This window comes from Labeo rohita, chromosome 2 (assembly GCF_022985175.1).
Source record: "Labeo rohita strain BAU-BD-2019 chromosome 2, IGBB_LRoh.1.0, whole genome shotgun sequence".
Classification (NCBI taxonomy): Eukaryota; Metazoa; Chordata; class Actinopteri; order Cypriniformes; family Cyprinidae; genus Labeo; species Labeo rohita.
In genome coordinates this window covers 12,936,014-12,951,447 of record NC_066870.1, presented here as the reverse complement: position 1 = coordinate 12,951,447, position 15,434 = coordinate 12,936,014, and the positions used below count along the sequence as shown (strand labels likewise).

General features: G+C 33.9%; 1 protein-coding gene across 1 annotated transcript; it reads left to right on the top strand.

Moving 5' to 3' along the window:
* Nucleotides 1–227: 227 nt before the first annotated feature.
* On the top strand, nt 228–15,104 carry fam131aa (family with sequence similarity 131 member Aa). Its single transcript, XM_051138048.1, has 5 exons — nt 228–468; nt 4,931–5,018; nt 5,116–5,301; nt 7,884–8,018; nt 10,843–15,104. The coding sequence occupies exons 1-5, from the start codon at nt 415–417 to the stop codon at nt 11,289–11,291; spliced, it is 912 nt and encodes a 303-aa protein (XP_050994005.1). The 5' UTR covers nt 228–414; the 3' UTR covers nt 11,292–15,104.
* The last annotated feature ends 330 nt before the right edge of the window (nt 15,105–15,434 follow it).

Here is a 15,434-nt window from a genome sequence, read left to right as displayed (position 1 = left end):
GGTAATTTGCAGGTTGTCTCAAAAAGTTGTTGTTCTAGATAAATAGCTGTATTAAGTACATGATAATTTTCTTACAAATACCATAATTTTTAGCTTCTGGTAGGATACTTGGACATTTCCAATTTGGCAACACTGTTAAGTAAGTTGAAGTAAATGTTAAACCAGCTTGCCATAGCAAGTTGCATTCATCGCTCAGGCTATGTACGTGTGAAAGAGACTCGTGTGTCTTTAAGAGAGCCGCATTACAGGTGGGATGACGCTGTCTGAGAGACTCAGTGTGGTGGGGACGATGCGTTTCGTGGGTTAACAGCACTCATTTCTGCCCCTGTCTCTGATGCTCAAGAAAAGGTGGTGTCTATTATTCACTCACTGCCGAAGACGGCTCCGCGATTCTTCTCTCCAGACCCAACGCTAATGCTGTATCCATGTGCAATGCTTTTGACCGCTTTACCCCAACTAAATCTAAAGGTACGTGTGTGTGTTGAGTGTCTCTGATCGATTTTCGCTTGCACCATCAATGTTTTTGGACTGTAATGCATGTGTTACTGCGCTGGCATTGTTGAGATCGCAATAGGCCGTCACGTACAATGCGTGAATAATATCAGCGCTCGCCTGTTGCCAGGAAACAAACGCGCCGAGTGCTGTTGCTGTTACACTGTTGTTTATGAAAATGATCTGCTCGTCAATCAATCAGTCAGTTTCGGGCAGCAGATGGACTTCTTGTGTCCTGTCGTGTCACCCTCACTTCTGTGATGAGATTCATTTATCAGGGCCTGATCCATCACCTAAAGCTCTCAATTATCAGCAAAATACATCTGTAACTAACCGGTTGTTTGTGGCATTGCTGTCGTACACAAGACGTAGATGCGTAGAGACAGACAGGCAGATCACTGATTGTGTATGGAATGACGCTAGTTATTCAGTTTAGTTGGGAAAAAAGCAGAATGAGGAAAAACAATCTAATCGAAGCTACCAAATCACAATAAACCCCAGCAGCTCTGATACAGCGGTACATTTCACAGAGCTGTGGCTGCGTGTTGTGCATGGTCAATGGGAATTAATGATGCTCAGGGACAGATGGTTCACGGGTTACCTGTTGCTATAACGACCGGCCCTTATATTGCGTTAACTGCATTGTGTTGCTTTCCATGAATTGAGCTCAGGTGGCCTATTTTAGATGCGTTTTCCTTCACTGCAAATACATTTTCTCTCGCAATTTGCTGTAATATATTTGACCTTACACGGCTAATTGTGTTTATGTATTTATTTCACACAGACACGCTGCAGCTCATTTCACTGAGATGAAACAAATCTCAATGCATGACCTCTATCCCTCCGTGACAGTTTCTGTGTATTTAATTTTTCCTGTTTATAGCGAAATCTTTTGTAAGTCCCATAGGCCATGCAGGCTGGTTGTATAATTGTTTTTTTTTTTTTTTTTTTTTGAAACAAGTATCATATACTCTCATGTTATTTTTTAGGACATGTATACAATATACCAAATTACCGTATTTTTTGGACATGTACATGTTTCTAGGCATAGTGCCATGATAATATCATGCATGTTTGTTTGTACTGGACAAAGCATCGTGGTAATACCATGGGGTTTTTTGGGGACATTTTGTTCCTTTTTTGGACGTAGTACCACTACCATGTTATTTTTTTTTAGGACATGTATGCTATTCTACTGCCATGTTTTTGGACATATATCATGGTATGTTGCTTTCTTTTTTTGAAAGTAAAATTATTTGAAATGTTTTTTAATGTACTACCAAGTTAGTTTGTGGAGCATACTGTTGTCTAATACCATGTTTTCTAGGGATAGTGCCATGGTAATACTATATAGTTTTAAAAGTAGTACCGTGTACATTATTTTTTAGGACATACTATGTTTTTGGACATAGTACCGTGGTTATACCATGTTATTTTTTAGGCCATGTACTATTTTAACTCTACGTTTTTGTGTGTGTGTACCATGTGTATGGTATGTTGTTGGCATAGTGCCATGGTAATAACACTTTTTTTTTTTTTTGAGAAAGTACTGTCGTAATGTCATGTTTTTGTTTGTTTGTTTGTTTGTTTTGGACATGTGTCATGGTATTACTGTGTTTGTTTGTTGGTTGGTTTGGACATGTACCTTGGTAATACCACATTTTTGGGGGACATAACATGATAACAACATGTTGTTTTACATAGTACTGTAGTAATATTGTGCTTTTGGGCACATAGCACCATAATAATAACGTTTTATGTTTTAGATATTGAGACCAATGTCTGTGGGAAAAAAAAGCATTCTGCAGGTGTGTCTGGAAATTTTATTTCTAATTGTTCTGCAGCTCTTCTTGGAAAGCATCTGCTGGTGTGATGAGCAGGGTGTGTGTTATTCACTACCATGGTACTGAATCATTACCATATCAAAGTACCTTGGTATTAGCATATAATACTAGGGTAATGAAGTAAATTAAGCCCGAATCTTCTGGTTTAGTCTTAATTGACCTCATTACGATCACCGTGGCCCATGTCTGTCTCTCTCTGCTGTGACGGCTAACCCCAAATCACGCAGAAATATTTGACCCACATACGGCACTGAAACATGGCAGGCAGCTGGTGCTTCTGCATTCTTCTTCAGTAGCAGCTTTTTCTTATGGGCTTTAGAGGGCAATCTGATTTAAGCATATCTACCTGCGTCCTAGACTTTAAAATCAGGCACGTGTATGTCTGAACCACCTGTGTGATTTAGCTCTGGGAGGGTTATAGCTTGAGTGCTGCATGTTATGTATGACACAGTGGCCTAGTTTTGTTTTGGCCATTTACGAATACATCATCTCACCTTATTTTTTGAAAATAGAAACTAGATCTGTGTTTCTGAGAGCTTTGCAGTACCAAGACTACAAATAGTCACGTCGTCACTCATCGGACGTGTCAGTTCTCTTTTTAAACTGATGGATGTCACTTGTCAATTCAGATTTCCGTCATGTAACCCATTAATGTCAAAAGCCAGAGGTCATTAGCCCCCAGCTGTGGCCAGACTTTTTATTATCATCTTGAGGGCTGCAGGCTAATATTATCTGACATGGCAGCGAATGCTGTTTGCAAATTAACAAGCCACAGGAAGAGGCTTGATTGGCCAAATATGTCTGAGCCATAAGCTGCTTTGATTATTAATGCCACAGAGTGGCTGATCTCTCACAGATCCATTTGAGCAGCGTGTGCAACTGACATATGCTTCAACTTGGACGAGTGCAAGTGAATTGTCAAAGGGTTAATTGTGGATTTGGCATCTGTTTCTGAGGTGGAGCTTGAGTCAGCACTGGCTTTAGAGACTTACTTACTTTTATGTGGAGCTCTTGTAGGGTAGTACCTGTGTCTTGACTGGAAAAATCAATGTTTGTGAGGCGTCCGTTCATACAGCGAGAGAAGCATGTCAGGGGGTGTCATAAGGTAAGAAAGCTAATTGGTGATTGGCTGTTAATTCCTTGATGGGTGACTTTGTCATGTTGTCAGTGACTCCCAAGGAGGGGCGCACATACCGCAGTGGGTATTTAAACAAGTGATAGGGGATACTTGGAAAGTAAATGTGTGGATGACATTCATAGAAGGTTTTTGAACAGTAAGTCAAAAGTTTTTGAACAGTAAGATTTGTAATGTTTTTTAAAGAATTCTTTTCTGCTCACCAAGCCTGCATTTATTTGATCCAAAATACAGCAAAAAATTGTAATATTGTGAAATATTTTTAATATTTAAAATAATTGCTTTCTATTTTGTTATATTTTAAAATAAAATGTATTCTTGTGATCAAAGCTACATTTTCAGCATCGTTACTACAGTTTTTAGTGTCACATGGTCCTTCAGAAATCATTCTAATATGCTGATTTGCAGTTTAAGAAACAATTATTATTATTATTATTATTATTATTATCATCATTATTTAAAACAGTTGAGTACATTTTTTTTTCAGGATTCTTTGATGAATGATCTGAAATAATATCTGAAATTAATTAAAATATTTTTTTTGTAAATAAATTATAGAAATAATACTTTTAATTAGCAAGGATGCTTTAAATCGATCAAAAGACTTTCATAATGCTACAAAAGATTTATATTTCAGATAAATGCTGTTTTTCTGAACTTTATTCATCAAAGAAATCTGAAAAAATTCTGCTAATCTGTTTTCAACATAATAAAACAATAATAATAATAATAATAAAAAAAAAATAATAATATTAGAATATTAGAATGATTTCTGAAGGATCATGTGACTGGAGTATTGATGCTAAAAATAAAAAAAATGTAACTTTGAAATCACAGGAATAAATAAATGTATTCAAATAGAAAAACTTTATTTTAAATATTAAAAATATTTCAAATATTACTTATTATTTTTGCTGTACTTTGTATTAAATTAATGCAGGCTTGGTGAGCAGATTGTTTTTTTTTTTTTTTTAAATCTTTCTGTTCGAAAGCTTTTGTCTGGTAGTGTATTAAATGCATTAGTGTATTAAGTGCATAATTACAAATAAATTCACTATATATATATATATATATATGCATTTATTTGTTCAAAAATAATATTTAGAAATATTATTTAAACTTAAACTTTATTATTATTCTATTAAAAAGATATTAAAATATAGTTCATTATTGTAATGTTGAAAACAGTTTTGCTGTTTAATATTTTCATGGAAACCCTGATTTTTTTCAGGATTCTTGGTTGAATATAAAGTTCAAAGGAGCAGCATTTCTTTAAAATACAGTGTTTTTTAAGAATGTAATTGTCTTTACTGTCACTTTTAAATTATTTAATGCATCCACACAGAGTGTCTAATCACATGACTAAATCATTTTTAACTGCTTCTTCTTTTAAAGGTATATTATAATACCTACAACATTGCAAAAGGAGACCATTTTGTCTTTGAACTTGCTTCCTCAGGTTGATGACCCTATTGATATGCTCCCCAAGTCAAGAAAAGCCCTTAGCATCCAGGAAATTGCAGCTCTGGCCAGATCATCATTTAATGGTAAGGATTTAAACACCTGTAGCTTCATCATAGGCATTTATGCATGTTAGCAAGACACCGAGTTGATTAGTCTAACGATCCATGTTTTCCTTACCAGGCATCTCACAGGTGGTGAAGGATCACGTGACCAAACCCACGGCCATGGCTCAGGGTCGGGTGGCTCATCTGATTGAGTGGAAGGGCTGGTCTAAGCCTTTGGACCCTCCATCTGCTACACTGCAGTCCCATTTTAACTCCTACTCCCATCTCAGTGAGGGTGAGCAGGAGGCCCGGTTTGCAGCAGGTTGGTGTCACATTCCACCCTGTTAGTGCCGCTGTAAATCTCTCACTGCTGATGAAGTGTTCAGGAGACAACCGTAGATATTGATCCCTGAGTGTTTATACATGTGCTGTTGTCAAATAATGTGGATGCGAACTTTATTATTGAATATCAAGATTTTTCATTTTGCATGTAATCAGTATATTTTTAGTGCTGCAGCTGGTCTTCAAGTTTTCAGCTAATGTGAGATAAAAAAAAAAAAAAAACTGCATTCATAGTAATGCTAATAATGACAGATGTAATAATATTATACATGCCTTTTATAGTTCTAAGACATTTAGAAAATATTATTATTAGTTTATAAATTATATGAATTATTTTTTAAAAGTTAAAAAATAAAAATAATAATTATATATATGCAGTATTTTTGCATCATTTAGTAATGGAAATATTATTAATCACTGTAATTAATGTAATATCTCTGTTTATCTATCTATTTAATCCATAATATAGTATAATATGAGATCCTGGACCACAAAACCAGTCGTAAGTGGCACAGGTATGTTTGTAGCAATAGCCAACTATACATTGTATGGATGAAAATTATTTTTCTTTTATGCCAAAAATCATTAGGATACTAAGTAAAGATCATGTTCCATGAACATATTATGTAAATTTCCTACTATAAATATATCAAAACATAATTTTTGATTAGTGATATGCATTGCTAAGAACTTCATTTGGACAACTTTACAGGTGATTTTTCTCAACATTTCGATTTTTTTTTTTTTGTTGCACCCTCGGATTCTAGATTTTTTTAAAAGTTGTATCTCAGCCAAATATTATCCTATCCTAATAAACCATACATCAATGGAAAGATTATTTATTCAGGGTTCAGATGATGTATAAATCTCAGTTTCTAAAAACTGACCCTTATAACTGGGTTTGTGGTCCTGGGTGACATATGAAAGTCAAAAATATTTGAACAGTAACATTGTGAAATATTTTGTTAATTTATTAGTATTAAATATATGTATTAGTATTAAAATTACTGTTTTCTATTTGAATATATTTTAAAATGTAAATTATTCCTGTGATTTCCAAGCTAAATTTTTTTAGCATCGTTACTCCAATCACATGATCCTTCAGAAATTACTCTAATATTCTGATTTGCTGCTCAAAAAAATATATATATATAATTATTATTATTATATATAATTATTATTATTATTATTATTGTTGTTGTTATATTGAAAACAGCGGAGTAGTTTTTTCATATTTTTTTGATGAATATAAAGTTCAGAAGAACAGCATTTATCTGAAACAGAAATCAAGTAACAAGTAAACGTAACAAATGTCTTTATCGTCACTTTTGATTAATTTAAAACATTCTTGCTAAATAAAAGTATTAATTTCTATAATTTGAAAAAAAAAAAAAATCAGACCCCAAGCTTTTGAATGGTATAGTGTATAATGTTATAAAAGCTTTTTATTTCAGGTAAATGTTGTTCTCTGGATATTTCTTTTTATCAAAGAATCCTGATAATACTGATAATAAAATACTGATAATAACAATAATAATAATAATAATAATAATAAAAAATGTTTTTTGAACAGCAAAACAGCATATTAGATTGATTTCTGAAGGCTCTTGTGACACTGAAGACTGGAGTAATGATGCAGAATATTTAGCTTTGATCACAGGAATAAATTACATCTTAAAATATATTCAAATAGAAAGCAGTTATTTTTAATTTTAGTTATTTTAGTAAAAATATTTCACAATATTACTGTTTTTTCTGTATTTTGGATCAAATAAATGCAGGTTTGGTGAGCAGAAATGACCTTTTTAAAAAGCATAAAAAAATCTAAAACTTTTGACTGGTAGTGTGTATACATACATGCATATACATACATATATATATATATATATATATATATATATATTTCTTAGTATAAAAAAATGAAAAGAGCTTTTTTATTGTAGCATTTATTATTACTATTATTATATACTATTATTACATTTATTAATACTAATATATATATATATATTTTTTTAAAGTATAAAAAAACTGAAGAGCTTTTTTATTGTAGCATTTATTATCACTATTATTATAACAATGTATTGTAATGAATATAATTAACATTTACATATAATGCAACAGCAAGAAATTTTATCAAGTGTCAGTCATCTTTAGCCCGTCCGTGATCTGCCAGCTGAAGGCTTTTAGACTCAGCAGATGGTGTTAAATTAGATTACACAGTCACACAGCTACACCTGCTGATCCTGCATGTCAGTTTACTTCATTGCTGTCTTCTGGCTCTCCTCCTTTGACTTTACTTTTCCCGGCAGCTTTTATACTCTGCCACATGTTTGGCTGTCATCAGTTTCCTGACTGCAGTAAATGCAGCTGCTGAGTTAGGCTGGCATTTAACAGCAAAACAGAGTCTCTCCGCAGCAGAGCTTGTTCAATCAGAACAAAAGCATCACGAGTAAACTTCTACGTCATCACTGTGTCAAAAGAGATTTTGTTGCACTGCTGTCTGTTTAATTAGCGTCATTGTGTAAAGTCCAGGGTCATTCGATACGATTCTTCTTTTTTTAGGTGTGGCTGAGCAGTTTGCCATTGCAGAGGCGAAGCTCCGTGCCTGGACCTCTGTAGATGAGGAGGAGATGGAAGAAGAGTCTTACGAAGAGGATCCTCCTCTAAATGACGAGCCAATCTCAACTCTGAGCTCAGGTGAGCCTGAGTACGCACACGTCAATATACAGTTGCCCTACAAAGTATTTAGATACTTAAAGGAGTAGCTCACTTCTAGAACAGAAATTTACAGATAATGTACTGACCCTGTAATCATCCAAGATGTTCATGTCTTTCTTTCTTCAGTCATAAAGAAATGTTTTTTTGTGGAAAACATTTCAGGAATTTAATCCATATAGTAGACTTCTATGGCGCCTGCAAGTTTGAGCGCCCAAAATGCAATTTAAATGCAGCTTCAAAGGGCTCTAAATGATCCCAGCTGAGGAATAAGAGTCTTATATAGTGAAGCGATCTGCCATTTTCTAAAAAAAATAAAAAATTATATACTTTTTAACCTCAAATGCTAGTCTCGTCTAGCTCTGCCATATGCATACGTACTCTGTGTAATCCGGGTCAATATAGTTAGGGTATGTCGAAAAACTCCCATCTCATTTTCTCCTCCAACATTAAAATCCTACAATGCTGCAGAAGTAACAACAAAATGAACATGCATAGAAGATCAAATGCCCTTTACAAAAAAAGGTAAAACAACATAATTTCTTTACGACTGAAGAAAGAAAGACATAAACATCTTGGATGACAATGGGGTGAGTACATTATCTGTAAATTTTTGTTCTGGAAGTGAACTTTAAGCCACAAATAAAAATATATGAATGAATTTGAGTGACGAGTAGCACATACATTAATGTTCAAAAAAGAAATTAGTACTTTTATTCAACACGGATGCATTAAATTAGTCAGAAGTGACAGTAAAACATGTATAATGTTACAAAAAAAAAATATTTGAAATTAAATGCTGTTCTTTTGAACTTTCTATTTATAAAATATTTCTAAAAAAAATGTATCACAGTTTATACAAAAATATTAAACAGCACAACATAATAGAAGCATAGTATTACAATAATAAGAAATATTTCTTGAGCACCAAATCAGCATAACAGAAGGATCATGTGACACTGAAGACTGGAGTAATGGCTGCTAAAAAAAAGACCTATTAATACGATTGAGGTCATAAGTTTACATAAACCCTGCAGAATCTGCAAAATGTTAATTATTTTAACAAAATAATAGGGATCATACAAAATACATGTTATTTTATTTAGTACTGACCTGAATAAGATATTTCACATAAAAGATGTTTACATATAGTCCACAAGAGAAAATAATAGTTGAATTTATTAAAATGACCCTGTTACATACACTTGATTGATACTGTGTTTTTACCTGAATGATCCACAGCTGTGTTTTTTTGTTTGTCATAGCTGTTCATGAGTCCCTTGTTCGTCCTGAACAGTTTAACTGCCTGCTAAGTCATGCCTACAATGACTGTATGATTTTGAGATCCATCTTTTCACACTAAGGACAACTGATTCATATGCAACTATTACAGAAGGTTGAAATGCTCACTGATGGGGCAGCCGTGGCCTAATGGTTAGGGAGTCGGGCTTGTAACTGATAGGTTGCGGGTTTGAGTCCCAGGTCCGGCAGGGATTGAAGGTGGGGGGAGTGAATAACCAGCGCTCTCTCCACCCTCAATACCACGACTGAAGTGAGTCCCTTGAGCAAGGCACTGAACCCCCAACTGCTCTCCGGGTGCCACAGTGATAGCAATATGGCTGCCCACTGCTCTGTTTGTGTGTGTGCACTTGGATGGCTTAAATGCAGAGTACAAATTCCAAGTATGGGTCACCATACTTGGCCTCACGTCACGTCCTTTCCTTTCCTGATGCTCCAGAGGTGTAAACTTTTAAACAGAATGAAGATGTGTCTTATTTTGCCTAAATATCATATTTTTTTTCATTTAGTAGGCTACTGTCTTTCAAAAGCTACAGAGGATGCTTACAGTACATGTAAGTCACAATCTTAATGGATTGTGTTTCCTTCTGGAGCATCAGTGAGTGTTTGAACCTTCTGTAATAGTTGCATATGAGTCCCTCAGCAGTCCTCAGTGTGAAAAGATGGACCTCAAAATCATACAATCATTGTTGAAAACAGTTCAAATACACAAAAATGCTGGAAAACCACTGTTTAACTGTTCAGGACAAACAAAGGACTTATGAACAACTATAACTAAACAAGAAAACACAGCTGTGGATCATTCAGGTAAAAACACAGTATTAAGTATCAAGTGTATGTAAACTGCTGAACAGGCACATTTTTATAAATTCAACAATTATTTTCTATTGTGGACTATATGTAAACATCTTTTATGTGAAATATCTTATCCAGGTCAGTACTAAATAAAAACAAAATGCATTTTGTATGATCCCTCTTATTTTGGTAAAATAACATTTTGCAGATTCTGCAAGGTGTATGTAAACTTTTGACCTCAACTGTATATATTGTATATATACTGTATATAAAAAAGGTAATTGCGACTTTTTATCTCGCAATTTTGACTTTTTTTCCTTTAGAATTTGTGCTCAGGGAAGTGAAATAAGTTATGTGAAAACCTCGAGTATAATGTGTTTAAGTGCCACTTGATTTGATATTTTGTATGTAATGCAGTGACATTGAGACATTTTGACTGCACTGTCAAAAAGTGTTCATATACATTTTGTGGACCCTGTGTATTTGCATTGTCCTTGTCACAGTGTATGTCTTTTTGTGGAGCATCAGCAATTTTGTTTTCTCATTCATCCTTTCGGCTCTTTACCATCTGCCTTTTCCGTTGTGTTTTCTGATTATCTTTATTCTTTTTGGTACCATTTGTCCTTCACGCTGTCTTTCTGTCTGTGTCCATCTTCTTTTGCCCTCTCTGACCTATATCCATAGGTATTCTTACGCTTTGCTCCTCCCTCAGACGCTGTATTATCCAATCAGAGCTGCCCAGTGCCAAGTCAGGCTGAGACAGACACAGCTGAAATCCCACGCTCTGACAGCACGCTCAGTCAATCGGACCCCGACGACCTGCTCATCTCAGACGAAGTGCCACCACATGCCCAAGAACTCCAGCTTTCAGAAGGCGAGGGTGACAGGGCCACATGTGCGATTCACAAAGCAGACCGCAGGCCTTTGTGGAGCAAGGGAGACTCCTGCTACTACTCCACCTCCTACTCCGAGTCTGGCCTTTCACCTGAGGACGAAGAGGAGGAGGATGGAAGAGAGGTGGAGGAAGGGGAGGACAACGTCTTTCAGGAAGTCATCCGCTGGTACAGACACTGCCGAAGCATCTCTGATACCTCTGGAGCTGTGTCTTTTGATGAGGAAGAGGAAGAGGAGGAAGAACAGGAAGAAGGTTCCAAGCAGTGACGCTGCGCTCTCACTCGCCCTTTTGTCTCGGTCCCTTTGTAGTAACCCTTCTGTGAAGTGTTTGTCCAGTCTGTTAAGCATTCAGAGACAATGACTTGTTTTTCTTTCTATACTTTTAAAGAGATAGTTCATCTAGAAATGAAAATTCTGTCTTCGTTTTCGCTCTCTCGTCTATCAAAATCTGTTTGATGTTCTTTTTTTATCTGTGGAACACAAATGATGTGAGGCAGAATCAGGATTATTATAGTTAACGGTAACACTTTATTAGTTAACATTAGTTAACTACATTAGTTAACGTGAACTAAGAATGAACAATACATCTACAGCATTTATTAATCTTTGTTTATGTTAATTTCAGCATTTACTAATGCGTTATTAAGATCACAAGTTGTGTTTCTTAACGCATTCTGAACTAACATGAACTTTATTTTTATTAACTAACATTAACAAAGATGAATAAATAGTGTAATAAATGCATGGTACATTGTTTTTTCATTTTAGTTAATACATTATCTAATGTTAACAAATGACACCTTATTGTAAGTGTTACCTAGTAAAGTAAAGCTGGAGCTAAAGTTAAAACTGTTTTTAACTCGAAATAAAATGTAGCTTTAACTGAAACACTAATTTCTCTTTTTTATTTAGTTTACCATAGTAAACTATATATATATATATATAAAATTAAATAAAAAAGAAATAAAAAATATATAGACAATAAAAAATTAAAACCTACTAAAAATGACAAAAATACAACAGAAATATTACACATTTAGCTAAAGTTGATCAATAAAAACAGAAAATATTAAATAAAAACTGGCTAAAAAATTTATCAAAACTACAGTATAATAGTATCTCTTTGATAATAGACTGTGCAACCCAGTGTTATTTTAGTATCACTGATATACTATTATAAATTTGTTGATATTTTAGATTTTTAAAAAATATTTTTTCAGATTTTTAAGTTTCACTAAGTTTGTTGTCTGTCATTTTTGCAAGTGTTTTTATTTGTACATATGTTAATTTTTATTTTATTTTAGTTAAATTAATTTAAATTAAATTAACTAACTAGCTAATTAATTAATTAATTAGTTTTGACCAAGTTTTGACTAAACTTAATGAAAATGAGATTTCTTGCCTTGGCAATTAGAAATAAAATAAGAATTTTTATAGACTTTTATTATTTTTATTTATTTTTTTTTATTTTTTTTCAATAATGATTTTTCAAGTAATCATTTTTTTTTTTTTTTATTATTATATGGTTTTAGTTTTAGTTAACAATAATAACACTGATGCAAGCTGCTCTTTTCCTAACTGTGAAAGTGAATGGCTATCAAGCCAGAAATTCTAGCCACGCAAACTGATATTATGGCTTCAGAAGTCATGTGGACCACTTATGATACTTTAATGGTGCTTATTTAAAGTTTCACTTTCATTCATTCACTTTCATTTCACGTGTAAACTTTCACTGTATAGAAAAGAGCAGCATGAACATTCATCAAAAAGATGGAGTAACTGAAGACAGGATTTCCATTTCTGAGAGAACTACTCCTCTAATCTCTTCCTCTCTATCCCTGCTTCCTCTTGATCTACATGTTCTTCATTTGAAATGAGCGTTCAAGAAACCACAGTACTGTTTCTTCATCCAAGCGGCGAGTAGGATGATAGTGACATTATGACAGCAGTTTCCAGTGAAACGCGATGTTCATTACCTGCGCTCTCGGTGTATTCAGCAGCCTCACCGTTTGTGGCGTATCTGTGACGACACATCAAGAGACTGGAATATCTCTGTGAGGAACATGGTTTCAAATGTTTTCCTTTTGTGACTGTTCAAAAGTGACGTAATGCTCATAGTAAAATGTTGTTAATACTTCAGGATTGTGGGTTTGCTGAGGGACAGAAAAACCCTGTTGTTCATTTTGTTTGGGTTTAGATGTCACGCTGCAAGTGCTTGTGTGTCTCGGCTTGCTCCAGAAGGGTTGAGGTGCAGGAGGTTTCCGCTTTGATGGAGCGTTGTAACTATGAATAGAATGTGCCTGTTATTATGATCACTGTGTGATGTATACTACCAAACTATGGAAGCCCATTTTTGACGCTTAAGATGATCATGCTTCGGTAAGTCTTCATGACATAATATCTTGTAATCATGAGTTATATTTATGAAACGTCTAAATTATGACAGTCATACCTATGAAATAAACTATGACAAAAAGTTGAGACGAAGTCAGAATTGTGAGATGAAGTCATTATTATGACATTTAAGTTGAAATTATGACATGCAAAGTTGTGTATATAAGATGAAAAGTCATACCAAGTCAAGATATGAGTCATACCTATGACATAAAAGTCGTATTTATGAGACAAAAAGTCAAAATTATGACAGAAACTTGAAATTATGAGTTGCTAAATTGAAATGGAAAAAACTTTAAATTAAAGCCATAATCCCCAAGAAGCCGTGGTTTACAGTGAATTTATAACAGCTAAGGGGCGCTGTTAGGCACGATGTGTAAACCACGGCTTCACGGGGCTTAATACTTTTATAAAACGGTTATTCCATATATGTTGTAAAATGTCACAAATTAACAGCAAATAAAGTGTAATGATATTAATAAAAAACACTATTCTTCCGCCAAACAATGTAGTTCCTCAGAAACGGTTGTGGTTGCAACAAAGTGGTTGCCGAGCAACACACAAACATAAACAAATGTGTATGTTTGTAGAGTAATTTACAACAGTTTTGAATGCAGCTCAACCAATCAGAATCAAGGACCGGAACTATCTGATTTATAATATTAGGTGGAAAATCATAATTCTGATGTCATTTATGAAATGAAAAGTCCAAATTAGACAAAAATGTTTTTTTTTTTTTTTTTTATCACATTTGATCTCATAATAATTATGACTTATTTCATAATTATGTCAGAATTTTGACTTGTCTCATAATTCTGACTTTTTATCTCAATTTCAAATTTTTATTTCATAATTCGTTCTGTCGGAATTTTCACTTATCTCGTAATTCTGACTTTTTTTTAATAATAATTTAGACTTTTTATCAAAATGATGTCTGTCAAATTTTGACATCTCATAATTCTGACTTTTTATCTCATAATTATATCTGTCTGTCGGAATTTTGACTTCTAATTCTAATTTTTTATGTCATAATTTTGATTTTTTTGTTTAATAATTACATCTGTCCGTTTTTTGACTTATTTCATAATTCTGACTTTTTATCTCATAATTTCAACTTTTTATTTCATAATTATGTCTGTTGGAATTGTGACTCGTCTCAGAATTTTGACTTTTTATCCCATAATTGAGACTTATGCAATAATAATTACTTTTTATGTCATGATTGCTGCATGATTTTTTTTCTTTTGTGGCATAAATGGACCTCCATACCAAACTGAGTGAGAACCCCCTACCATGTTTCTTTCTCTCCGTTCTGCCATATTTATACTCCCTATCTGCAGTTCAGTAGATGTTTGATTTGTGATTGGCTGCTGAATGAACAGGTTTTTTGAAGCTACTAGTTAATACAACCTTGAAATGCAGCTACAGCAAACCAGTAGACAGAAAGAATATGTTGCCTTTCCAAACTGCATTCATTCATTGCAGAAGCATGGCGAAGGGCAGTGTAAATTCATAACCAATCACATTATGTCATCATTATTCTCAATATGGACCAGTAATGTCATGATGTTCATTGATGTGAATGTGTGAATCCCCCACCAAAAAAAGTTTTTTTATTGTTTGTACAGAAAATGTCTGAGGTCAAATGTGAGAATTATGATTGCATTAAAGTTATGTGTATATTCATACGTTTCACTGCGTCATCTGCAAACCTTAAACAGCAAAAACACATTTTCTTGAGTATTTTTTGTCAGTTTTTTTTTTGTAGTAAAAATATCCCTAATTTTATCCCAGACAGCACATGTACATCTGCAAAATGTCTGTTAAAGATAACTTGATCTGGAAAGCATCTGCTGTGTACAAACATCTGACAGACATCTGTAAGATGTCAGTTTACATACATTATAAATCATAAACATCTTAAAGACATCTAATAGACGTCTATTTGATATCTGATAGGAAACATCCAATAGACATATTGCAGATGAGCATACACTCAGATGTAAATGCAGACGT

What these genes read in the sequence shown, in the direction of transcription:
- fam131aa (XM_051138048.1), top strand. Translation starts at nt 415, where the DNA reads ATGCTGTATCCATGTGCAATGCTTTTGACCGCTTTACCCCAACTAAAT. An exon ending in TACCCCAACTAAATCTAAAG is followed by an intron (nt 469 to 4,930) that starts GTACGTGTGTGT and finishes TTGCTTCCTCAG; the next exon opens with GTTGATGACCCTATTGATAT. An exon ending in AATCTCAACTCTGAGCTCAG is followed by an intron (nt 8,019 to 10,842) that starts GTGAGCCTGAGT and finishes CTCCTCCCTCAG; the next exon opens with ACGCTGTATTATCCAATCAG.